Below are 26338 nucleotides of genomic sequence, written 5' to 3'. Positions count from 1 at the left end.
ACCACGCACGTGTGAGTCATCATCCCAAATAGGCAGTGATTGAGCTGTTGTTTCCCAAAGCTGACGATACATTATTGATCTGCCTGCTGGTCAAATCTAGTATCAAAATTAAGTAGGAATATAATCAGGACAACACACACTGAACAAGCAACAGACTCCACAGTATAGTCTACTATACACTACATAGGTAGCCTATAGGCGGTTTTTCCAAACACTAAACATTTTAATCCTATCCTGATTAAAGCATATGCCTATTTAGGGTCAAACAGACTTTCAAGACTCATGGGCCCCAGGTCCTAAATAGATCCCAATCAGTTATGGTGTATGCTGCTGTGTAGCTACTGGGTTATCTTATCTCCCACGAGGGGCTGTTGCGAATACCCATAGCACCATTTGTTATACTTGTTGGCTAAATAAGACAGGCTATGATATGTCACTTATTGCTTATTGGTATTTTGTTTTTACTGTTGGAGAAAGCATATTGATGCACCACATAGAGACTAACAGGATGTCCATGAAGTTATTCAAGACATAATATTGCCAATAAATCTTACTTCAGGTTGAAGGCAAAACCTGAGACAAATACCTACAATGTCTTGAAGCATTGCACAGTGTCAAACAATAAGTACAGGTTAACTTGATATATAAAAAGATTTTATTAGAGATGAACATACATGTATAATACATACATAAACAATTCAAATGTACAGATTATTATCACCAGTCTTTTTAGTTTAATTACATTCCACTATTCTTGATCCATGGCAAACATCAGTGCATTTTACCTGTATCTTTAACATGTTAAACATTTAAACTCCCACTGACAGTCTATCCATAACAAAAAGCAGTTCCAATACCATTCCATTTATGACTGATAAGAAATCCACAATAAACTAAATCCTCATTGGGAAAACAGGTCTTTACATATTACTGCAAGTCTGCAACAAAGATTACAGGGTAAATATTAGAACCCCCATTCCATGCCACAAAAGGTCTTGAGGTAATTTGGAGAAGTTGTTCAAAGTTAAGAACAGTTTCATGAAGAGTGAGAAAGGTGATAATGAGGGTATGGGGGTCTATCTACAATTGCACAGTCAACGACAAAGTGCGTATGACAAAGTGCGTAATTTTCTATTTACTCATTTACTGTACAACATAAAAGGCAAAACGATCCACACAATAAAAAAGGAACATGAAAACCCTTGTTACAAGGGAAGTGCTAAAAAAAACTTTACAAGTTATCTAAAATGGCCAAATGTCCTGCAATGGCTAAAGCAGTACAGCAGTCAAACCACTTTAATAAAGCGTCATGGGAACAAAGCAGCCTATTAATGTACCCTACTATGCTATGGACGCTGTTAGCTGGCTGGCTGTGCAAACTATTAAGGCCATTATGTGCTTCATAGTACAACCCTTTCACTCAACACAAATTATGTATTTTCAGTTGAAAATATGTTATTTCTTTCTAAAGAGACAAAGTGGTCAAAAGGGTTGTGCGACAAAGTATAAATAAAGCCTCCGACTACCTTTTTCAGAATCATTCACCACGAGAGTAAGAATTCTTCGGGAAGGTACAGTAACATCTACACCAGCAGGAGACAAGCTACAACCATGGTTCAACACTCAAGCAACGAACTCCCTGGGATTTTACAATATCGTAGTACTGAGGCACCATCTATGCAATTACTTCTATGGAAGTAATCTACCGTCAAATTTCTCATGGCGATGCTTTGCACATTTATATCGTTATGCGGCACCAAATTTATGAACCCTCAGTTCTTAGGTGATGTGTGATGCCAACATAATTAAATACACTACCTTGCATCTCTGCAATGTCCCACAGCCAGGTAACAATGTCTTAACATGGAAATAGTCTAAATCCTTTATAATCACTGAACATGATAATTAGTACAAAGTGCTCACAGAGGAACAGTAGTATGTTCAAAGACTGACAGGGGACAGCAGGGGCAGAGGGACAAATTAACCTCAAAGATTCCTTTTTTTCCTTTTCCTCCTTCTAGGAGACCTCTAGCACCTGAAAACAAAATACAAATATATGGCTCCCTCTGCTGGTTCTAACCAGCAACTACATCTCATCTGACCGATGTTGCTGAATTATTACAGACGTCGACTGCAGCTCGATCCAGTTCTCATTGGATCCCGGGACCTCGTACGTCACAGAGGCTACCACGGCGTCTATGGATCCCTCTGCCGTAGACTCTACCCCGCCGCCTGAATCTGGCATCACCTCGCCTGCCTGAGTGGCCTGACCGGAAGGGAAGTCTGCGGAGGAGTTGCTGTTGACACCAGTCTCGGGGTCGGGCTGTTCCACCCGCTGGAAGTCTGGGGTGTGGTTCTTCTGACCGACGGCAAAGATGGCCTTGACATTCTCCACCTCTGCCGGCGGAACCAGGAGGAGCTCTTCTTCCTCAGAGTCGACATAGGACACAGCGTCTATAGTCTCCTGGGGCACCGAGCGCAAGGTCCTGGACATGACTGCAAAGGCGGAGTACAGAGGTTGTCATATAATTACTGCAGAAAAGTTTGTTTCCATAATAAGACATTTAGAGCAAAGATTTCAGTCATTTGACTGACTCAATAGTTGGACAGTTGAATAGATCCACCATGTTATTTGATCAATGATCAATATACTATGCTATGAATTGTTTTCATTTTACGTCATCAACCACTGTATTTCAAATATTTCATTTTGGAATGAAGCTTTTCATTACGCCAATTCCAAGACTACATGTTCATAGCATTGCAGTAGAAGAGATCGTGCTCAGTCTCAAAGGGGAATTTCTACATACACGGCTATGTGAACTTATGGTGCTATGATGTCATAGTTCACCACCTTCAATCCACTGCCTTTCTTTTTTTAAAACATCTGTTTATTCATGTTTTTCATTTTTTTAAAGCATATCGTCCGTACAAGAATACAAAGAACAATCAGGTAGACAAAACAATTGGACCACATGACTAAGTTGAAAAACCCATATACCAGTACAAAAGTTGCAGTTACATATAAACAATAACAACACATTGACAGTTAAAACTTAATTACAACAGCAAAATAACAAGACAAACAAAACAAAAACAAATAAAATGTATAAAAATAAATAAATGGCTGATGGCGGCACGCGTCCCCGGAGATAGGTGAGCAGCATTCAGAGCAATCACACAGTGTAATTAATCAGTGAATATTAGCAGGTGACCGACCCTAGAGGGCGACTAAGCACTATCTGCTCTCTTCAAGGACTCTAAAAGGCGCAGGATGGGCGACCAGATTCTTTGGAACTGGGGCTCCCTATCTGTAAGGACAAATCTTATTCTTTCTAGGTGCAAGACACCTCCTAGTTCCTTTATCCACATATTAATGGATGGGGGTTTAACTGATTTCCAGGCTTGAAGGATTAATTTCCTAGCGAGCAAGGTAGAAAGCCTAATAACTTGTCTCTCCCGATTGTTTTGGGCCCAGCCTGGCTCCAGCACCCCGAAGAGCACGGTTAAAGGAGCAGGAGGGAGGACCCTCTCAAAGGCTTTCCCAAGAAAGTCAAATATTTGGCTCCAAAAGCTTTGCAACTTATGGCATTGAACAAATTGATGTGCTAAAGTACCTTGCTCAATAAAACATTTGCCACACAGAGGAGAAGAATCCTTAAATAATTTATGCACTTTAGTCGGGGAGAAGTGTAATCTATGAATGATCTTAAATTGGATGAGGCCGTGCCTGACATTAATAGAACTATGGTGAATATTGTCAATTCACTGCATTTCCACACACTAAATGCTGCCTATATAAACTCAATAAGGGGAACAGTCCTGCTAAATCATTGTAGAAGACAAAATAAAATAAATCCTCCACAAAACAGACTTCATGATGTTTCTCATTTGGAATAAACTTACTTGAAGAGGGTGTGTAGAGCTCTTTCTGTCCTGTACTTCTGCCTGCGAACGGATTGACTGACGGGAAGATAATGAGGCAGAAAGACAGGAGGAAAACCTGCAAGAACAAATGGAAGGGAAAGTGAGAAAACAGGGTATCTTCTCATTTAAGACCTTTTAATACCACTGAGTGGAAATGTTATAGAGATAGTAACTCTGGCATAAATGATCTGGGGCCCGTTTCACGAAAGCAGAATTAAATAAGCCAGGATTTAAGCCAAATCCAGCTTCACATTTGTGCTTACTTAATATATTTTCAACTGTCAAACTTTTCTCAACTATCTTACTACTCGCCTGTCTACCAGACACAGTTAGCACTTGTGAAGGCAACAACAGAGAACTTGTGCAATGCGAGTAGAAAGGTTATTAGTGTGTTTGACCATCAGTGATTGACAAAAAGCGGATATTAAATAGCTTATTCTTTGCTTACCATAACACAAGTACTGGTGGTGGTGTTCTTCAAGGTGGACATCTTTACAATGGCTTGCAGCTTCCTCAGTTGCTCTGCCAATGACCTAAAATAGTCGTATAAAGGAAGGATGACACATGTCACTTACAAAGATTAAAATTACATGTTAATGAATGTGAATGCAGATGTCATCTTAAAGAGTCGCCGCCTTACATCTTGTCTTTTTCAAGCTGTTGGACTTTCTTTTGTAGCTCCTGGTTGTGTGCTGTGCAGATGGCAACTCTGAGGAAGGGAGCATTAGCATGTAAGGCATGTTTTATCCAAATACTGTAGTACATATTGCAACTATAGTAAAAAAGAAAACATACTCGACATCGTTAGTTATAATTTGTGATCCAGGACAGCAAAAAGTACTGAACAACTCCTTTACAATACATGTATGTGGTTTACCTGTAAAACTATTTTTTTTCTCCCAAAAACATGCTCAATTCATGGCTTCGTTTGCTCACCTGTTTTCCAGTCCATCAACGTACACCTTCTTCTTCTTACGGCTCTCCTGAGCAGATTGTTTGTTGCGTATTTTCCTTCTCACCCTCTTCAAGGTCCTTTCCTCTGCCTGTGACACAGAGAGAGAGGGAGATAGAAGTCATCAGACTCTTGAGAGGGTTCAAGTGTGCATTATGCAGTCCCAAGCAGCAGCTGGGGCTTACATTATGTTCTACTTGTAGAATGGCAAGTCGAGGTTAAGAAACAAGAGGCTCTAATATCCTGCCAAAAATAAACATTTTCTATTGTTATCCTCATTTGTATGAGGATATTGTAAATTATAACATTTACAATATAATAATGACATTATTATATTATCAACTTTTTAGAAAATAAGAAAATAAAAATATATATAAACAATTATAATTATTTAGGCTATTGTCCTGTATTATACGAATTACATTTTTCTCAAATGATTTTTGTTTTTACATTGTGGATAATCTATTGTTTTCAGTAACAATTACCTTTGTGAGAGGCATGTCAGAGGGAATGGTTGCTCCCTCTTTGGCCAGAAGCCGTTTCTCCTCTTCCGTGAGCACAAGCTCCTTGAATTGAAACTGGAAGGAGAAAAGACAAGAGTTTTAACAGTTATTCAGCATAACATATTTCATTATTTCTGTCGTTAAATAGATCAAATAAGTGCGAGACTGTAACGCATGTATGTTGATGTAATCTATAGGAACGATCTTCTTTTTCATTTCCAGTATACAGTATCTTTTATTGATTAATTGAATGTTTTATTAGCAGTTATAAAAAGTAAAAGAAAGATCTGAATCTGGATATAAGATGCAATATTATTACTACTATTATTTCTTCTTTGGTTCCCCAGGGACAAAAATGCTGTTGAAAATTGCTAATGTTGCCACTAGATGGCACTTAAACTGAGACGCTGACTGCATCATGTGGTTTTTCCTATTGTTCCAGAACCGAATACTGCCATGAAAAAAAGCCACACAGGATTCCCACACATTTTTACCAATTAATTTCCAAAACTTTTCCAGAATATTTAACCCAATTTCCAGGACTATATAACAATAATTCAGCTCAATAACAGGTCGCTTACTCCTATGTGCAATGCCCAAAGACAGGTAGTGTATGCCAGTGGTTCTCAACCTTTTCAGGCTGTGACCCCTGAAATAATCATATCTTAACTGGGGACCCGGCATCCTGATGAGCACTAAGAGTTGAGGAATTTTGTATAACACGGTTCTATTGTAAAAATAGCAGATCTACATGCCCACAACGCCGTTGTGAGCATGTAGATCGGCTATTTTCACAATTTCTGCCTCTAATATTTGACAATTTGGCCCATGTTTAATTTGTCATTTCAGAGGTATTAACAAAATCAATAACCAAAGAAATGCATAGCTATTTTTTCCAGGACCTTCCAGGACCCTTGATCAATTCCAAAACTTTTCCAGTACTGGAAAAATATTTTTCTAATTTCAAAATATTTCCAGGAATGTCATGACCGTGGGAACCCTGCTACTATTATGTATCAGTGTTGAGCATATATGCTGCTGTGAAAATTATAAAGTGGCAACTCCTACTTATTGGCTGGGTATTGTTTTAAAAATTGTAAATCAACATGAAACAACATGCTGTGTGAAAAAAAACGATGGCTAATATTATATACTAAACAGAATATGTGTGAGGTTTCATAACTTCCTGAATGTTGTCAACAACGTATCTTGTCTAGTCACGTTGATGTTGAATAATGTTGATGAGGGAGTGAAAACTGACCTCTTTGCTGTGCAGTGTGAAGGCCTTGGTGGAGTCCTCTATGGCCAGAGTGCAGGGCAGGTCAGAGTCACTGTTGGAGTCCTGTTCCATTACCTCACTTTCCAGATCATCTGAAACACCAGAAAATGAGCATTTGAAAAATACCCTACTCTCTATACCAAAATACCATTGTAAGGTGAGAAGTATGCAATGACCCATAAGGTAGAAATGGGCACTTTTGTTGAAAATAGACTAAAATAGACCATCTTTCTACGCAGATAGGGCAATTTTTTCAACATAAAATGCTATGTTCAGGAGTTTGGAAAAGCCATAGTAAAAACTACATTCATGGTCTGGAGAGGGCACTTTTTACAGGTAAAAAGGGTGAGGGGCTCAAGCCCCCTTTGAGGTCTATGTGTGTACGTGCCAGGCTGCCGTAAGTTAGAAATTGAGTCCCCTGCCTCTACGATGGAATTCTCCTTTAAATTGTAATAGGAAATGGGTCAGTTATTGACATTAACAAATGACTCCATCAAATGAGCGTCATACATACATACCCAAATCAATGAAAACATCCATGTCTGGCTTCTCTGCTCTCACACTCTGGAGGACATCCAGGTCCACGCCCCTGCCTTGCAGCAGAGAGTAGCTGTGGTCTGTTTGAACGGCCATGGCTTCTGGGCTCTCCACTGGGGGCTCTCCCAGTGCCAGGGCAGGTTCAGAGGGCACCGGGCTTGGCGCAGGGTCAGTGTCACTCCCCTGGGGACTGGAGCAGCCCAGAAGGTTGGTGGTTCCCAGGCCGCCGCTGGTGCTGCTGTCGTCGGAAATGCCGCTGTCACTGCCCAGGGGAGAGTGGGAGGGGCAGATGGCAGTCATGTTGTCCTCTCCCTCCAGCAAGCTGGACAGAAAGTCCTCTGTATCCATTCCTGTCAGAATCTGGGAACACAGTCATATTGTTACATCCATCTGAGATCTACAAAGGTTAGTTTAAACTTTTGTCCACAATATTCAGAAGTTCTGCCCGGCAATTACACCAGTCCCTATTCTTAAAAGATCAAAATCTTGGTTCCTATAGACCGTTTACAAACATTGAGACTAAATGCACAGGTGACTGTATCATGTAATCAATTCCCACCAATCCCCAAACCTGTTGTTTTGGGGAGCGCTGGTTTCATTGGCTCATTTTGGTACCGACCTGCGCGCGCATCTAGGTTTTTATCAGTGTAACGTGGACCAGAAATGCATATATAGGTTTGTCCACATGAAAGGAAAAATGATTAAATAAAACATGCCTACAAACTCAAGTATGAGACAGCGGCAACAGTCGTTTCTGTTACATTGACAATTCATCGTCAATTAAAATTTTGAAATAATCATCCCTATAGTGTCCTATTATAGTTCTTTGGATGTGAATTATGCCGGTTGAGGGTAGTAATTATGGCATAAACAAGTAAATCTTACATCTTGCTCAGCCAGCCAGTCTTCAATAAGAGCTTTCCCATCAGGGAAGAAGGGATCAGGAGTATCATTCTCTCCCTGGAACAGGAGACCTAAGAGGTCTGGCCCATCCATTGCTGGAAAGTCCTCAATCACTGACATCTGCATAGACACAAAACATATTCGAACTAGTTTAATTTTGTAGTATAATATAAGTACACACATTGAGCGTGCGTGTGTATGTAAACAGTACGGCAGTCTAATAACAGAGCTGTTCAGTGAGTCTGAGAACAATAAAGTACAACCTTGAACCTTTAAGGGCCAGTTCACCTCTGGGACAACCAGATCTTATTTTATTGTTGTGTGGGACACGATCAACACAATCCTGAGTTATTTTTTGTGTTCAATCTGTGTTTTGAGATATTTTAGTATTTCAGCATGAATGATGATGCATTTTGCATCATGATGCATCATCATTCATGCTGAAATACTAAAATATCTCAAAACACAGATTGAACACAAAAAATAACTCCCAAACAACAATAAAATAAGATCTGGTTGTCCCAGAGGTGAACTGGCCCTTTAAGTGATTACAGATAAGGAGTTTTCTGGATAAGGAGTTAATGCCATTTAGGATCAGGTGATCTCAGCCCTACGTGTGTGTGTGTGTGTGTGTGTGTGTGTGTGTGTGTGTGTGTGTGTGTGTGTGTGTGTGTTTAAGTCACGTTGTGGGCTATACTGGTGCATGGTTCAAGTGTAAATATATAACTGAATTTCGAGTCTAGCGACATTCTTCTGCATAATGAATCTAGGTAGGGCCATAAGCATAATGTTGTGAGTTACAGGATACAGCGTGAGGTAATCGTAGTAACTAGCTCTAAGATCAGTCGACGTGTCAACTAAATCCTTGAGCCTTGACTGAGAGTGAGTGTCAATAGCTGGATGTTGCATCATGGCCAGCATGAGCTCATCCTTTACTGGGCCCCGCCCACACATGTCATTGTTGTCGCGTGAGAAGGATAACTAAACTGTAAGAATATCAAGTGTCAGAACAAACAAGATACATGGTTCTCAACTGAAAGCTTAGTATGTTATAGTTATCTATTGCTTCATATATAAATAACTACAAAAATGCACTGTGCGCCTACAATACATTCTTCATTGTCTTGCAGGGAGAATGCACATGCTGCTTGCCGAGACATTTGACCTACTTATTGACCATTGCACACAGAGGAAACGGTTCAATACTAGCCTAATTCACTATAGAAAAACACGAAGCTGTATTCAAAATGTCATCGCCATTCGCTAGACAACAAAGATGGAACATCTAGCTAACATCATTAGCAGGTCAGCTAGCCTAACAACAGGACAATAAGCACGAGCTTTTACTGCCAAAGAGGGCGTGGTCGTCGTTGACGAACGTAAAACAAAGTGGAAAATAACAATTATTAAATATTACACGCCAATATCAAATATCGTACCTTTGTATGAGCGCAGTGAACGCAGAGATACCATTCGAGTGAGTCAGTGTAATCAGTCAGTGGTCGGGGGGGATTTTCTGCACGTCTGTCGCTTCAGTCTCCAGTTAAAGCACTTCCTTCCAACATAGGCAAAAAATGCGTCATCACGTAAACAAAAGACACATCCGCGTACGTTTAATTTCCTTGGTACGTTGCAAGTACGTAGTGCGGCGCGGCGCATGGTCTTCTGGGAAATGTAGTATGGGACTCCCATATTTGTGCCGTCACAGTCACACACACACACACACACACACACACACACACACACACACACACACACACACGACACACATATATATTCACTTATTTTATCTTCATTTTACCAAGATGTATCTTTTACAAAATAGACCACTGAACTTGTCCAGAGTATCACGTTAATTAATTAATTGAATACATTTTTATATGAGATACTTCAATGGTTTCCTATGGAAATAAGCTTAGTCTTTTCTAGGATCTCCTTTTAGTAGACCTTGTACCAGTGAACTGTACCGTCATGAAACTGTACTTTTTCCTATGCAAACTTCTAATAAAGTCTTCAATCAATCAATCAATCAATCAATCAATCAATTAAAGATAACAGGATGGAGAGGGGGAGAAAAATCTGGATACATCTACCACTACATCTAACCAGAATGTTGAGTGGGTCAGTGTTGTGGCTATGTGCTCTTATGCCACCAGGGGGCACTAAACATTCACATAATAATGGACTTCGGGCTTTATGTGTGGGTGTAGAACTGCAGATCAATGGACACAGAGAAATACATACAGTATCTATCAAGGTTATTATAATCTATATTTTTGGAGCTGTGTGAAACACAGGCTCCCTATACGTGGCTGTGTGGGTCTGTGTGTGTGTGTGTGTGTGTCTGTCTGTCTGTCTGTGTGTCTGTGTGTATGTAGCCTGACTTCGGCGCGTAACTAGTGCCGCACCATTTACGCCACTCGCGCAATATATACATCAAAATGTGCGGCTCGGCCGGGAATGGTGTTCTATTACCTTTCGTTCCGATCCGCCTTACCATGCCGACGTAATCGGCAAAAAACGACGCTTAATTGTCCCCATTGACTTATAATGGGACAATGCAAGAAATCACTTTCAAGTATTTTTCTCTCCTAAACCATAGGAGCTACAGTTTCAAACCTCGGAGAGGAGATTCATAATGATTTTAAGAATGAATCGAAAAATAATTACATCACTCGGCCTCATGGTGGCGCTATAACGGCCCACTTTACGTTTTGCCCCGTAACTCTTGAACCGTGGATCGGAAAATTAAAATTCTTTTTTCCCTGGATTCCTTGGGGCATCTCCCCATATAGGCCACGCCCATTTGCGCCAGGATAGATTTTCCGCCATCTTGAATTTTCTCCAAAACACACTTTTTGCTCCTTTTCCTACATATTTTCTTCAAATGTCACAAAAATCGGTACACATGATCTACACACACACACACACACACACACACACACACACACACACACACACACACAGCTCCACTTCACACGGGTGTGATTTTTTTATTAGCAGATATTTAACAATATGTTTTACACTCTCAAGAGTGAAGGATCCATTTGGTTACCAACTCTCAATTTTTTCCCTTCAAGGACCACTGGCTGACATATATAGCCTATGGTACTTCAGTGAAGTGCATATCTTCTCTTTCCTTGCAGCCAATCAAACGTCTTCAGCAGTGTGCAGTGGGCATTGTATTGACCAAGGACATTTCTGGACTTGAAAACACAAGATGAACACAAGACTGAGTCCCAGTGTGAATCAATTGAGGCATCACTTCAAATTATTTAGAAGTTGGGAATTTACAAAGTCAGAAAACCTACTGTTTCATTCCAGTTCGGTGGTACCTCATTTCTGCCACTGAGTAAAAAATAAAAAGTCCTGAATTATGAAGTCAGGAGTTTCTTTCCCCCCTGAATCTACAAGGGCCCTGAATAAGAAAAAAGTGGGGAACACCTGCCTTCAATCTGTAAGTAGAGCATCCCTGCATATATTGTACATTCACTAATATATGTTTTACTGCAAATTATAACGTATATCCGGTTGTTAAATTATTCTCCCTCCATATTCTATAAACTCTAAACACTTTTAAACCTATACTATTATTTTGTTGTCTCCATCAGGTTGAAGGCAAGGGGGGGATTATGTTTTCTCCCCGTCTGTCTGTTTGTCCGAAACTGAAATAAACAAACCACTGAACTGATTAGCTCTTGATGAACGGTTGATGCTCTGGCTATCATTACCTTGCTGATAAGCGATAAGCTTTACAGGGCACCAAGCTATAACTAGGGATCGGCGGTAAGCACAACTGGTAGACTATAGGCCTATGTGAGAGACAATGACGGCAGAACATTTTTGAGCCTTCATGTGTCTGGTGAAGAATAGATGACTAAGCTGAGTTGGGTACGTGGCAGCCATCTTGCGGTTCCTCATTTCTGACCTATCAGAGGCTGGATGATGACAGGAACTCAGATTACGACTAATCCACTGAAATGAACCAGAGAAAAGTGAAGCTCTTATTTGGCAGAAGAAGTGTTTCCACATTATGTTCTGCACACCATGTGCCTGTGTTAAGTCATGTGGGAGACACACAGCAATATTGAGCTTGTTCGGTCGGAGGTATGCCCGGGACACAGACAGACAGACAGACAGACAGACAGACAGACAGACAGACAGACAGACAGACAGAGCTTTCGTGAAATTAATAAGTACAGTTAAATATTTAAAAAATAGATGTAGATGTGAGTCTATAGCTAATCATGGGAGCAACCTTCATTGGTGTTGAGTCTTGGTGGCACTTGAGAAACACACGCACACGCACGCACGCACGCACGCACGCACGCACGCACACACACACACACACACACACACACACACACACACACACACACACACACACACACACACACACACACACACACACACACACAGGTGTATTTCCATTTTACTTTATTTCAATCGTTATTTTACATGAACATGAATTTGGCATAAAATGACAATATAAGCCCAATTACAGTGTCTCCTGAGTCGTATGAGCCCAGTGCTCATAACAAAACCACGCCTATACTCCACATCCATATCAGGTAACTTTGGTGGCTGGTGTTGATATACTTGGCCTTTTCAGCCACAGAAAGAAACAGATCCAAATCGGAGTACTGCTGACCCCAGACAGGGTCAACCAGTCTAACACACAAGGAATATCTCATAGAGACGTGATATAAGATGATAAGACCTCTGTGGCACATCTATACATATCATGACATGCATTCAGCATGAGATGAAACCAGTGTACTTTACATAAGAATGCAATAGTAAAGGAAACTAAGGCAGCCCAGAAAAGTGCAATTAGACATTAAGGATAGGTCAGGCCATGCCTTGACTTGATGTTGCCACACCTCCAGTTAGCCACTTCTTGTAATGCTTTTAAAAAGCTACATTGTTGCTTCTTAGGATCTCTTGGAGTTAGAGCAATAACATAAGTTATGGGTTACATGCCTTGCCTGAGTAATCTAATGGACATACAACAGCTTGAACTCAATGTACACTTCATGACTATCAAAAGGATTGCAAGTGCATCTCCACGTTAAAGGCAGAGACAGTTCTACAATTAACTGTGGGCAGCAGCAATCTCACAGAGACTGCTTTCATTTAATAGTAAAATACATTGTATACTGCACATACCACAGTTTAACATTAAAAAAGCATTTTGTCATTAATGAAATTTGGGTCTTTCCACACAACCTCCGTTTTGACTAAAAAGTATTTCAATCTAATGGGGGCAGCTTTAGCTATTTGTCACAGAATGACGCAGAGCTTCGACGTGTGCCGCAAACTACGGTATACCTTTAGACGCTCCTTTTTAGTGGTCACAGTTGTCCCTACCACATGCGTGACCACGGGCATGCTCTCTACTGCCCTTCTCTTGTGAGCGCGGTGCATCAGGATCCTGTACACTCCGGTGATTGAGCTCCGACAGTCTTTACCTTGGTTGTTGAGGATGTGTTCTGACGTGATGCCCAGCGTCTGCAACGCTGCTTTGACCTCCGTTTCGTCCTCCTCCAACTCGGACAGAGTGCTCTCCGCCAGGTAGGACGGGTCCAGTTTGAAGGCCTCCATGGCTTTGGGAAAGTCCACAGGAAGCAGCCAATCGCAGCCCATCATCTGCTCCACGCTGCAGCGGTCTGACGGCTGCGGCTGGAGGATCCCCCTGATCAGCCGCTGGCATGGCTCTGGTACACAGGAGGGCAGAACGTAGACCCCCTCCAGGATGCATCGCTTCAGCTTGGCCACGGTGTCTGCCCGGAAGGGCATGGTGCCGGTCACCATGAAGAACAGCATCACCCCCAGAGCCCAGATGTCCACAAAGACACCCTGGTAGTGCTCGTCGCGGAAGAGCTCCGGGGCGGCATAAGGCGGGGAGCCACAGAAGGTGTTGAGCGTCTCGTCGCGGTGACTGAGCGTGCTGAAGCCAAAGTCTCCCACCTTAATGCAGGTGCTGCAGGTGTAGAAGACGTTCTCTGCCTTCAGGTCACGGTGGATGATGTTGTTGTCATGCTGGGGAAAAGAAATATACGAAACATTGAGGTTTCAGTCTTAGCTTTTGCCTGTTGTGACTGTTTCAAGTCAGTCAGACAACTGACATGAAATAGACTTATTCAGAATCAATGCCAGTATACTGTACATTGGCATATCCCTGCATGCAGCTTAAAGCCCAGGGGAAATCTAGAATAAGACCCTACTTATTATATTAGAGACGCATGTCACAGAGCAATACATTATCCTTGTGCTGCTGTTATCTGTATGCCCTGATTGTTTGCATATTTATTCTATAGATATCTTATAATAAAGATAAAGGTCAAGTTGCACATCTGATGGGCACAGAGATCTGCCCATATAGACTGGCATTCGCAAGGCGTTGTCAATAACCCTGGCAACGAGGGGCAGGCTGGGACCCATGTGTCATGTTGTGTCCTTGACACTTCATGTGGGTCAGGCCAATGAGGAAGTGACTAGCTTTTCATGTTTTCGTCATGGCGTGTTTCGTGTTTCGAATCAGATATTAATTGTGCATGTGCATTAGATCACTTCAATTCTGGAGGATCAAACATAATACATATTCATAGATCCTGGAATAATAAATGAACAAAGGTAGAGCAATGATAGAGTTATTGTAAAGCTGCTTTATAGATATATATACAGTATATATTATTATTATTTCTTTTAGGGGGGGTGTACATGTTACATTTATTGAACAAAGAGGCTTTAACCACACATGGGGCATATGAAACTCAGTGTGGCTTAGCAGCTGACCATGTGCTTGACAGCAGAGAGGATCTGAGAGAAGACGATCTTGCAGTCGATGTCGGAGAGTTTCCCCTCCGTAGTGATCTTGCTGTAGAGCTCGCCACCGCCTGCATATTCCATCACCAGGTGCAAACGTGACAGCGTTTCCACCACCTGGGAAGGAAGCAAGGGACACGTTTAATGATCGGAACATCAGAACCAACCATTACGCGATACAAGATCATTAAAAAAAAGCTCTGACAACACATAAAGTTCACACATAACATCAGCAGAATTTGGGCTGTGTGTAATCTGTGATTCTCTGTGCCTATTAGAGCATGTGTGTGTGTGTGTGTGTGTGTGTGTGTGTGTGTGTGTGTGTGTGTGTGTGTGTGTGTGTGTGTGTGTGTGTGTGTGTGTGTGTGCGTGCATGTGTGTGCCTAACCTCATAGAGGCGTATAATGTTGGGATGGTGCAGTGTCTCCATGCTGGAGATCTCTCTGGACAGCAGCCTCTGGGTTTTCTGATCCAGCTTGGTCTTGTCCAGGATCTTTATGGCCACTTTGTCTGAGGACGGACAGAGGACGCCAAGGTCAATGATCAGGGACACGCAGCAACCTCAAATCACCATTGGACTTATGTCAGTCACACGGTTGACTCAAGAGTCAAGACTGTGTTGTCCCACTTGAAGCTATATTGTTGTTGTATACTTTTGTGAATAAATGTTATTTTGACCCATCTGTATGGTAAAGTATGTTGATGCTATATATAACTAACACATCTGTGGTGGTTGGATTTGTTCTCCCTGCTCTTCTATTGACAAAGTTATATCCCGTGGTCTTGTTTGACCATTACTGGTTGACAGGTGGTACTACCAGAAGGTCAAGATTCAACTTCTCCCCTGTGCATGAGCTATTAGCTCAGTGGTAAAATGATAGCACTAGCACAGGGTACCAGGGTTTTGAATCTGGGTTACATAGTGTAGCTTTAAGCCCTATATTCTTTGTCGTACGACACATGAAAATAGCTGATATAGAAGATCCCAAAACCTTGCACCACAAAGCTTTGTGAGCTTTTAGATCTGCTGTTTTTGCTATTTTTGAAAATAAAAAATAACAATTTAGATTTATATATATATTTTTTTAAACTGGGAACATTTCTGTGATCTACAAGATCACAACATGCCACAAAGCAACTTTCGCTATTTTTTGCAAATAAAAACATTTGCACAAAAGTAGGAATGCCAGGGTTGTAATATTATGAAGATTTTATGTATACTTTAGCGCGTGATTTCGTTTTTTATTTGCTTATTTCATTATATAACTTTAAAAGGCCTGAGGACATGAGACATGCAGCATTTTCAATTATTCAGCCCTTGAAAATTATTTCTTCACCCAGTTCTCTGGAGTAGACACTTCATTGTCCCTGAGGCGACCAGGATAATGTGATTGAGGATAAGCTGTCCTCAGAAACTCATTTTCATGATTATATTCTTTCAAAGGGTCCATTTTCAGTATTCTTCGCATTTCAATTGGAACATTGCTTTCTCGTCAAGTTGTTAAAATGTAATCATTTCAAGGCTGAGCACAAGAAATTGTGGGTAAATTGAGAATCAAGACTGAACACAAAAGGGTCACTTGGCACCTGGAATTAATGTAAACCCAGTAACCCACCCAGGGGTGTCACAAGGCGGGGGGGATGTGGGACTGAGTTACTAGGGCCCAAGGTGGAGGGGCCTTAATTATTTTTTACTTTAGCTATTGAAAAAATAGCAGATAAACAAGCTCACAGCGTGGCTCCGAGTGCCACACTGCGAGCTTGTAGATCTTCTATTTTTGAAGTCTTGAAAATGTGTGCAAATCTTTGAATGTATATATTTTGTAACCGAACATTTGTAACACAAATCTTGCTTCTGGGTGGTCCCTGGAACTAAATATTTTAAGATGGGGGTCCGTGGCCAAATACATATCATTTTGGGGGTCCTTCACATGAAAAAGTTTGATCACCACACACATAGAAACATAGGTTTTTCAAAAAACCTTAGAAGGATTTGACTTGCACAAATCTTCACAATTTTTCAAAAATAGCAGATCTACAAGCACTCTGTGCCGCGCTGTGAGCTTGTATATCTGCTATTGTTCAATAGTTATATAGCACAAAACAATGCGTAATAATGCGTTCCCAGTTCCCCCCATGAAGAACATTCATGTGGGGCCTGCAGTGAATCCTTGTACCCAGGGCCCAGAATTTGGTGCGACACCCATGAACCCACCCAATTTAAAATGCATGGCTGACCTTGATGTGACTGCTTTAAAGTTTAAAGGACAGGTAGCGAGATGCTTTACTTTCTTTGTAGATCAAAACGCCTAATGAATGTCAGCTTCAATTAAACTGGTTTCAAAACCGTATCGCTTTAAATGATTGCTACAGAGGAATAAAACAGAAAAGATCTTGGGAGGTAAAAAAGGGGTTGAGATGATATCTTATTGTGCTCTTGCATGCATTATTAACACTGGCATTAGGCTCCCTTTCAGCTCCACCACAGCTTTCAGTGGCAGCATTCAAAATGCATTGTTTATGGCAGGCCAAGCGAGACACACAGGCCCACAGATCGTGTCTATAGTATACAGACTATACACTAAGACGTGCATGTAAGCGCACAAGTGCACAGACAGATACATATATGCACATGCATCGATGCACTACATTACAGACACACGCACGCACGCACGGTCGCACGCACGCACACACACACACACACATACACACACACACACTCTCTTTCTCTCTCTTTTTTTCTCTCTCCTCCTTTGATGAGGCATGCAGCAATTTTAGCCGTCGCTAGGGAAACCGGAGATCTCTAATCAATCCATCTGTTCAAGGGCAGTAGACGATCTGTCTCTTTGAGGCTGAATCAGCCCCCTGGCCCAGGCCCACAGGCCACACTGCTTATTAGTACACTGCTATATCAGGACATACAGTAATTGTTATCACTGCCCATTGATGAAAAGAGCTCATCGGTCAAACTACAATTAAATTACCTTAATGTGAGAATCAGTCAGAGAAGAGCAAACAAATGGGGGAGCGGGGGTTCCTGACAATATTTATTCTTTTCAGGAAGACTGTGTAGTCTATTCTGTCAAATGACCGCTATTCAATTAAAAAAGATGCAGACTTAGCCACTTAAAACCCTAGCATCATTATTATTTGTGTGTCACAATTAGGAGAAAACATTTGGCAAAAATCGACAAGCTCACGTGGGTGGTTAGGTGACAATAGCCGATCTACAAGCTCACAACACCTCGCGCTGCGATGCATGTGGCAAAAATCGACAAGCTCACATCTCAGTGCGACACTGGTGGTTAGGCGACAATAGCCGATCTACAAGCTCGATCTAACACCTCGCAGTTGTAGATCTGCTATTTTTGGCTAAAGTTCTCAGAATATGGACGCTAGGATTCAAATTGTTAATATAAAAAAGGAGAAAAAAAATCTATCACACAAAGATTTGGAGGACACTCTGAGGACCCCCAAGGGGTCCCGGACCCCCTGTTGAAGACCCCCTTTTTTTTGTAGGAGCCAACTGGTACCCAAGCCAGATCACCTTCATGGGAAAAAGTGTCTATCTGCTTCAATTCTTTCTTACAGAACAAAACTGCGGTTGATCTCTTGCCAGTGGTGGAGTCGATTCAGGGAGCCTGGTTCAGACTCCCTGAATCGCTAGCCACACCCCTTTAATTTTTTTGTTTGTGAAACAAAATGCAATTCAGGCTGAGTGTCAGGCTAGGAGTCTATGTCAGTGGTCCAAAACCTGGGGTCCACAGACAACCATTCACTGGTGGTCCACAACACCAGGCCGCAAGAGAGCAGTTAACAACCCATTTAAACTCATTGTGCAACTTCCCCCCCCTTCCAATGTTAATATTAACATTCATGGCCAGAACCCTCGCTAAAAACCCCAGGACTACGATCCACTCGTCCTAGACTATTCCTGGCCCCCAAACTGTGGAATAAACTTCCAGTTGCAGACTCACTCCCTAGCTTCCACCGTGGTCTGAAGACTCTTCTCTTCAGACTCCACCTTGGCCCATAGAACTTACTGTCACTTGCCTACCCTCAATGACCATACTTGTAATTTAGATAGCATTTTTTATGTTTTTACTGAATAGTTGAATAGAATAGATGTTTTTTTACTGAATAGTTGCTTGGTCTACCTATGTTTTTTCTTACAGTAGATTACTATTTCTATCCACGGGTTTCCAGCGCCCCATAGTGCATTGCGCAGACGCTGTACCGAGCGCCGCAGCCGAGTGTGATTTACAAGCTCACAACGGGCTGCATCTGCGACGCGACGTGAGCTTGTATGTCTGCTGTTAAACCGGAAGTGTGGTCCAAATAATCTCCAGTAAACTCCCGCGGAAACAGGTGGATACATTCTATGTATTGATGTTGACCTTGTATTGATGTCTTGATGCCTTGCTTATTTATTGTAAATCGCTCTGGATTAAGAGTGTCTGTCAAATGCCTAAATTGTAAATGGCCACAACAAACTTGTGACAGAATACTATGAAAATATTGTACCTTCCAAGAGGAATGTCGGAGCAATTCTCCCAACACAGCACATTTCTTGTCGTGCAAGTTGATTATTGAATTACAATAAGACAGGTTCAATGACCAAATATGACAGCTGGATAGTGAGATTCATAATAATAATAAAGTCTTTGCTCAGAGCAGTGGGAGCTATAAATATTCATAGCCGTGCATAATCGTCATGCCAACGCAGGCATAATGACACCTTTTCTCTAGTGCCAGGCCGTTACACAATGATTGTATAAAACCAGAATCAGGAGAATGCTGAACGGGAAAGATTATCAAACTTTTATCTAGTTGAGAAGGATAGAATAGGATACAAGTGCCTTCCCTTACACACTGAAGTGAGATATCCAGGGAGAGCCTGCTGGCCAACATTTGAGTTATATGTCAACCAGTACGATTTCTTTCAGAAAAGAAAAAGAAGTTGCAACTGGCAGCACATTTCAGTGATGACGACGAGGAATGATATATGCACACTTGCTTAACTGTGAAACATATTCAACCAGCTCAATTGACTCAATTTGTCAGGGTAGAATGGCAACTGTTGGCAGATAAAGTGGCTACAATTAAAGCCGAACTTGGCTAGAGATATTTGACATATTCTAAACATTAGCAGGGATTTTGGAAGAGACTGAGAACTTACTCCCAATTGCATAAAGAAGTGAACAAAAAAGTTAAATACCGTAGATTTTCATGCAAGCTACACCGATTTGCAGTTACAAAATAATGTCAAAAGAATAGAGAAGGAACAAAGGAACAACAATATAAAATATCTCCCTGCAAATATAAGGAGATTTTCTTATATTTTAATTGTATTTTATTTTTAGTTGAGCATGTGTCCCTGACATTAAGCATTTCAATTCATCAATGTAATGTCATGACGTTTCTTGCCTTTGGTGAGTGCATGAATTCCCAGCTTGACATGGGAGAAGTTGCCACAGCCGATTTCCCCTCGCACCTTGTAGAAGCCGATTCTTCTGCCCACCGTTAGCTCACGGACCACCCTATCAACGGCATAAAATAAATACCATGTGTAAAAAGCTAAACTGAATAGCTAAATTAGCTAGTTAATTAACTAATTAACTAGTTACAGTAACTAGCATAATTTCATAATATGAATCATGCAATGCAATAATAATAAAACTAAGGCTGGGACTTTAACTGATTAATTGCGATTAATTAATTACAGAAAATTAACGCGATTAAAAAAAATAAAGGATTTTAATCGCACTTAGTTTTTGCACCACAGAACCTTCAGTTTCGGGCATACTGATCATGGCGATGCACCAACCAAGAAGAGACAACAAACGCAAAGGGAGAAGTAGCCAATCAGAGCACTTTGCTTGGCCCAGTGGATGCGAAATTTAGATTTAAAACTCACTTGTTGATTCACTCGTACAACAGAATGTGTTTTACTTGAAAAAAAAAATGCTTCTCATGTCAAATATCGATGTGCGATTAAAATGTGATTAATTGCGATTAATTAATCACAAAGCCTGTAATTAATTAGATAAAAAAAATTAATCACATCTCAGCCCTAAATAAAACATATATCTCATGCACATTAAAAGTGTTAATTTATCTATTTGCAACTCAGAGTGTGTACACATGTACCCAAATGGACTCTTATGGGTCCATTTGCTTACATTTGTAGCCTACACGCTCATAGTTAAATTAACAGGATTTCACTGTGTGTTGGCTAGCTAATAGCTGCAAACCAGAGTTTATCGTAATGAATACAAGATTATTTTAACCAATCTGCATGGTAGAGTATGTTAAAACAATATAACTAGCACTTCTGCAGTGGTTGGAGGTGGTCTCTCTAGTCTTCCAGTGAGAAATGTAGACCCTACTGGTGGACAACTAGTACTGCCTGAAGCTCAAAGAACAATATCTTCCCTGAAGTGAGCATGCCTAATTGCAAGGGCACTGGACATTTGGTGTCTCACACAGGAGACACAGGTTCAGATATAACATGATTATATTGATGTATTTTCATTCATTAAGTCACTGGTGATAGACTGTTTTGCTAGTCTATGTATGTTAACTAACTCTGAGCAAGTGCAGTTAGTATATTAATTAAAGATGCAACATTACTGTATTGCCTGGTAATACTACTTTTTCTCCGGACCAAATGTCATTTTTATTTAATTAAGTTATTATAACACCTCTATTAGTGTAAGTCAAGACATGCAATGTGCTACATTTCTGGTGTCAAATTTCTTTAACATAACTGTAAAGGTCCCACCCAAAAGGCGTGTGGGACCCCCCCAAAATATACGCTGTGTGCGTTTTGTGCAGGAAAACCGCAAAACAATATGCCATGGAGGTTATGGATCGCAGCTTCTATCTCAACCCTACCTGTCATCCTGGCACATATCCAGGTTTAGCCTCTCCAGTGGAGTGAGGCGGCGGGTCGATGCGCCCTCATCGTCTGTGTTGATGTCTGAACTGTCCTGGCGACTCCAGCGGCTGTACCTCTGGCCACCAGTTCCCCCGGCCATGCCTCCAACTGAACCCCGGACGGAATCCACCGTTCCCACTCTTGAAACTGACCGTGTCCCACCAGTCATGCCTGCTGCTGTAGATGTTGCTGCTGCTGCTGCTGCTGCCCCTGAGCCCCTGGAGCCTGCTGTCCCGATCCCAGCAGGGCTACTTCCAGAGGGGCAGACAGCCGTCATCCTGCGCAGGACGCCCAGCGTGGAGCAGGGCTTATCTCATGGCTGGGATCGGTGGAACACCTGCGGATTTGCAGAAACAATTATAATTTAGGGACTTGGCACACGCTCCCAATCTAGAGTGACTTACAAAGTGCCGGGAAGGAATAAGAGCCATGTACATTAGTCAAACAACAGCAGGGCAAGTTGCAGAGGAATTAGAGTGCTAGGACAACAAGTAATATGCTAAAAAGTAACAAGTAGGCAACATAGTACATTTATTTAAATAGAAAAAAATACAAATGTTGCAAATTGATTTGCTTGATTGAAACCTCCTCCTCTTTTATTTTATTTCATGACATCCTATTTGGAACTTTGCAGACTTTTCTAATGTAGTGATTGGCCATGCACCTGAATAAAGCTGTCTCTAGACATGCTATTTCAAGCTTCCTCAAACAGGTTTACCTGACAGCGAAGGCAAAGCAAATAACAACAAATGAACAAAGCTAATAAATCTTGAAAATCTCTGAATTCTACTAACCTAACCTGTGCCACAAATTAAGCCAGACATTATTTTATGCATGTATGTACAGCACTGCAACACATATCTGGTGTCACTGTTGTGAGATTGTTAATTTCCCCAAATGTACTTTTTATTTCAAACTAAGTGTACCTACAAATGCATACGTTGTGATCATTATAATTATTTAGGAAAAAAACACTGTGGAGTGCAATATGGACAGAGTGCCAGCCTTACCTTCAGTTGTACCGGCCATTCAGTATGCAAATCTTTTCATTGTCCTCCGCCGAGTTGTATGTCTGTTCAGGTCAATAAATTAGATAGATCCAATCCAAACAGAAACAGAGGGAAACTTCAGATGTGGGTGAGCCTCCGACCTAACCACCCAGTGTCCTTCTTGCCATAGTGGGAAGTCAAGGGCCGTTTGTTGCCTGATGATTGAAGTAGAAGTGTTGATGCCTCGGAAGCAATGCGGCCAGCTTCAGCGTCATTCTTTCCACCATCCTCAGGGGGAACAGCCAGGAGATGTAAATGTGTGCTGGGAGACTCAGCGTCATCTGTTCAGCCCCTCACATCAGAGCTCTTGCAGGGCTTTGATAGGCTCTTTGAGACTCCGAGGTATTAATAAGCCACAGGTTGAGAGGGAAAGGGTGGGGGGGGGACACAGGAGGAGGAAGAGGTCGGATGGAGTGTGGCTAGGGTGCAGCCGTGGGGCGTTCAGCGGGACAGCCTGGAACAAAGCACAAGGTAAAGCACAAGATGAAATGTGTTATTTAATCAAGCGTGAGAAACTGAAGTAGCACAAAGAATCTGAGTTTACATAAAACCGATCATTACCAAATATTTTATTATATTTTTTATGTAAAACAGAAATGTAACCCAATATGCAGGAGTTAGAATTTAAAGGTAAGGTGATATATTCAAATGACAACAAGTAGCAGCAATAAAAGGGATGGACGAATTGTTCTGCGTCGATTGTGTGTGTGTGTGTGTGTGTGTGTGTGTGTGTGTGTGTGTGTGTGTGTGCGTGCGTGCGTGCGTGCGTGCGTGCGTGCGCGTGTGTGCGCACATGTGCTTGCGTGCGTGCATGCGTATGCTGGTGCTAACGCCTGTAATTATGTGACAATTACATGCTGCCAAGGAACAGGGTTCTTCTAACAATGTCCCCAGCGAGGAAAAGAGGCTTTAGCCTTATTGCGATGTAGCTTACATAACACCGTAGTGTGAGGCCAATCCAGATTTCACTGAAATATGTAATGGCTTCACTGACAATACTGTTCTGTGGGAAAGATGCATTTTGATTGATTGAATAATTGCAAAGATTCATAAACTTTGTCTACAGTATTTTATGTTGAATTATAATACATTTTTGCAATGCTTGAAATCTACATCTTGAGCTGTCTTCATTTGTCTTCATTATTACAGCATATTAACCTCAGGCACATAAATAGACAGTGCAGGTATACAAATAAGTAAGCACAAATCTCTCAAGAATCTGTCAGCACCACTGCCTTAAACACGTAGTGTTGTTGTTTGTAGAAATAAACACAGAAGCACCCGGAAGGAAGTGAACTAAGAAAGGGAAGGAACCAAATAGAGTTCCTGTTTCTACAGAAAAGAATTAGGTGATAGGGTTTAACGGATGGTTTCCCAGATTGATAAAGCACTACCTGTGAGCATAATACCACTGTAAGTGTGAAAAGTCCTGCGTGCTTCAGCCAGCAGAAGGTAGAAGGGCTCAATGGTGCTCAACAGGGACTGATTACATCCATAGACTGTAAAAAATATGGATGGTGGGAAGTGGGAACCCATTGGTTTCTATGCTGCGAAAACAAAGCTTTTTTTGCCCTTGTATGGGTGTCGCCATCATTGTTTTAATGGGTCCCATTAAATGCTATTGGCTGCCAACGGTCACATGCAACCGCAAGGATACTTGGGTAAATGTGTTGAGCCTGCCGAAAACAAAGCACACGAAGAAGAATCATCACAAGCCTATGATCACAAGCCCCTCCTACAGCATACCCTGCTTTAACACCAATTATAACATAAATTGGACCATATTTTAACAAAACGCATATCATGGTGATTGAAACGAGGCTTTAAACAAGCAACAGGAACCATAAAGTATTTATGACAATGTTTATTAAGGTAAGAAAATCGAATGTAAAAGTTTGGGGGAAATTAATGGAATCCTATGGAGCTTCTGGTACCAAAACAGTGCAACTAGCGGCCAATCATAAGCAGTCACAGAACTTTTAGTTCCGTGTTTGCTTCATTTTAAATCCGGACAACTAGCCCCCTGATTGCATCAGAGAAAATAATACCTAGGCACTTAAAGAGAGACTACCAAATATACTGGAGCACTCGACTGGTCTGCACGTTCTTTTTTAATTGTTTTGCAAGGGTGATTGACGTTTCGACTTTCATCTTCCCCAGAGTCAAACAGGTACCATAATGCCACTGTATGCGCTCTCTCGTTGTTAATACATAATCCTCAACTTGAATAAAGGCACACAAACATGCTTGTTCAGTGTCCATCACCAAGCAACCAGGTGGAATGTTAAGCCAGCGGATCCCAAACATAAACCTATCAGGATAATTGACAATTCTATAGGCTCACCCTGGAGATACGCTAAGCCATCGTAAACTGTATATCCAGTGATCAATGTGTAGCTTTGCAATTCACTGATCACACTATTCAATAGGGTGGGTACTGGGTAGGCTATGCAACAGTATAATAATATTTGAAACGTATTTGAGTCCTTAGTGTAAAACATATTCACAGTCACACAGTTCACACTGACTGTCAAGAAAAAATTACCAAAGGGTGACTGCATAGCACAAAAGGTGTCCGCTTTTAACAGGCGCTGGTCAGTGCCCAACCTTCCAGGTCATCACAATGTCCTTACCTAAGCCTGAAGAAAGCTTTAAAACTAGCTTCAGCCAGCCAGAGCTCCTGGGCGAGGTTGTAATATACATGTACTGTTACGTACAGCTGTTGTCCGTGGAGGATGGATGACAGAATACAAGGCTAAAAATACAAACTAATAATAAAGTCAGTAGTCCAACGGAAAAAGTCTCTCACTAAATTGTGTGACTTATGTTATGGAAACAAAATGCAGGTTGTCTCATAACCTATGCACTCATCATCACATGATGAATACTGTCCTTTCCTCTTTTCATGCACTCACATAAAAGGCTATAATGTGCAGAGCTGTGTTTCTTTGTGCTAGGAAGCACAGGTCTCTGCTCTCATATAGCAAATCCTTTTAGCTTCACTGTGATCAATGCTTAGATATTCATGGCAGACCAGGAACAGGAAACCATGAAGGTGTTTGAAGGCTGTTAGAACAGCAGAGGACTCACAAAAGCAAAGCACTTTGATATAGCCAGGCGGGCCCAGAACGCTCGCAATGGGTCTCAGTCATGTATTAATATCTTTGCAAAACTCTCTCTAAATGTATGGATCAATGGATACAAACGAACAAATTCCACCAGATTTATCAGACGCGGTATCAGACACAGCATTTGTTTGTATCTCTGTGCATAAATCTGCATATGGTCATAAATACTGATGAATCACAAATGAAAAGCATGTACAAATGTCCCTGAAATACCATATAAAGACCTGGAATACCTTTGTTGTAATTGTAATAAGAAAAAAATAATCTGAAGCGGAGATTGAAGTTTTGTTAG

General features: G+C 41.4%; 2 protein-coding genes across 2 annotated transcripts; both read right to left on the bottom strand.

Annotated features, from left to right (window-relative positions):
* Positions 1–637: 637 nt before the first annotated feature.
* On the bottom strand, positions 638–9663 carry creb3l3l (cAMP responsive element binding protein 3-like 3 like). The gene is made up of 10 exons (XM_080737963.1): positions 9541–9663; positions 8084–8221; positions 7180–7558; positions 6644–6753; positions 5365–5457; positions 4864–4970; positions 4568–4636; positions 4376–4460; positions 3907–4003; positions 638–2496 (listed from the first exon to the last, which is right to left on the bottom strand). The coding sequence occupies exons 2-10, from the start codon at positions 8219–8221 to the stop codon at positions 2087–2089; spliced, it is 1488 nt and encodes a 495-aa protein (XP_080594089.1). The 5' UTR covers positions 9541–9663; the 3' UTR covers positions 638–2086.
* A 3721-nt stretch (positions 9664–13384) lies between these two features.
* Positions 13385–22146, bottom strand: nim1ka (NIM1 serine/threonine protein kinase a; the record flags this gene model as incomplete). Its single annotated transcript, XM_080738263.1, has 5 exons — positions 13385–14143; positions 14900–15046; positions 15318–15439; positions 20357–20469; positions 21827–22146. The coding sequence occupies 5 exons, from the start codon at positions 22144–22146 to the stop codon at positions 13385–13387; spliced, it is 1461 nt and encodes a 486-aa protein (XP_080594389.1).
* Between the last annotated feature and the right edge of the window lie 4192 nt (positions 22147–26338).

This window comes from Nannobrachium achirus, assembly GCF_963921795.1.
Source record: "Nannobrachium achirus genome assembly, chromosome: 12".
Taxonomy (NCBI): Eukaryota; Metazoa; Chordata; class Actinopteri; order Myctophiformes; family Myctophidae; genus Nannobrachium; species Nannobrachium achirus.
The sequence above is the reverse complement of the archived record's forward strand: the minus strand, read 5'-3'. Positions and strand labels throughout refer to the sequence as shown.

Bases quoted from the DNA above. Each gene is read 5' to 3' on its own strand.
- creb3l3l (XM_080737963.1), bottom strand. From the start codon at position 8,221: ATGTCAGTGATTGAGGACTTTCCAGCAATGGATGGGCCAGACCTCTTA. The intron at 4,971-5,364 runs GTAATTGTTACT...TCTGTGTCACAG, and splicing joins CTGACATGCCTCTCACAAAG to GCAGAGGAAAGGACCTTGAA. The intron at 4,004-4,375 runs GTAAGCAAAGAA...TTGTTCTTGCAG, and splicing joins CCACCAGTACTTGTGTTATG to GTTTTCCTCCTGTCTTTCTG.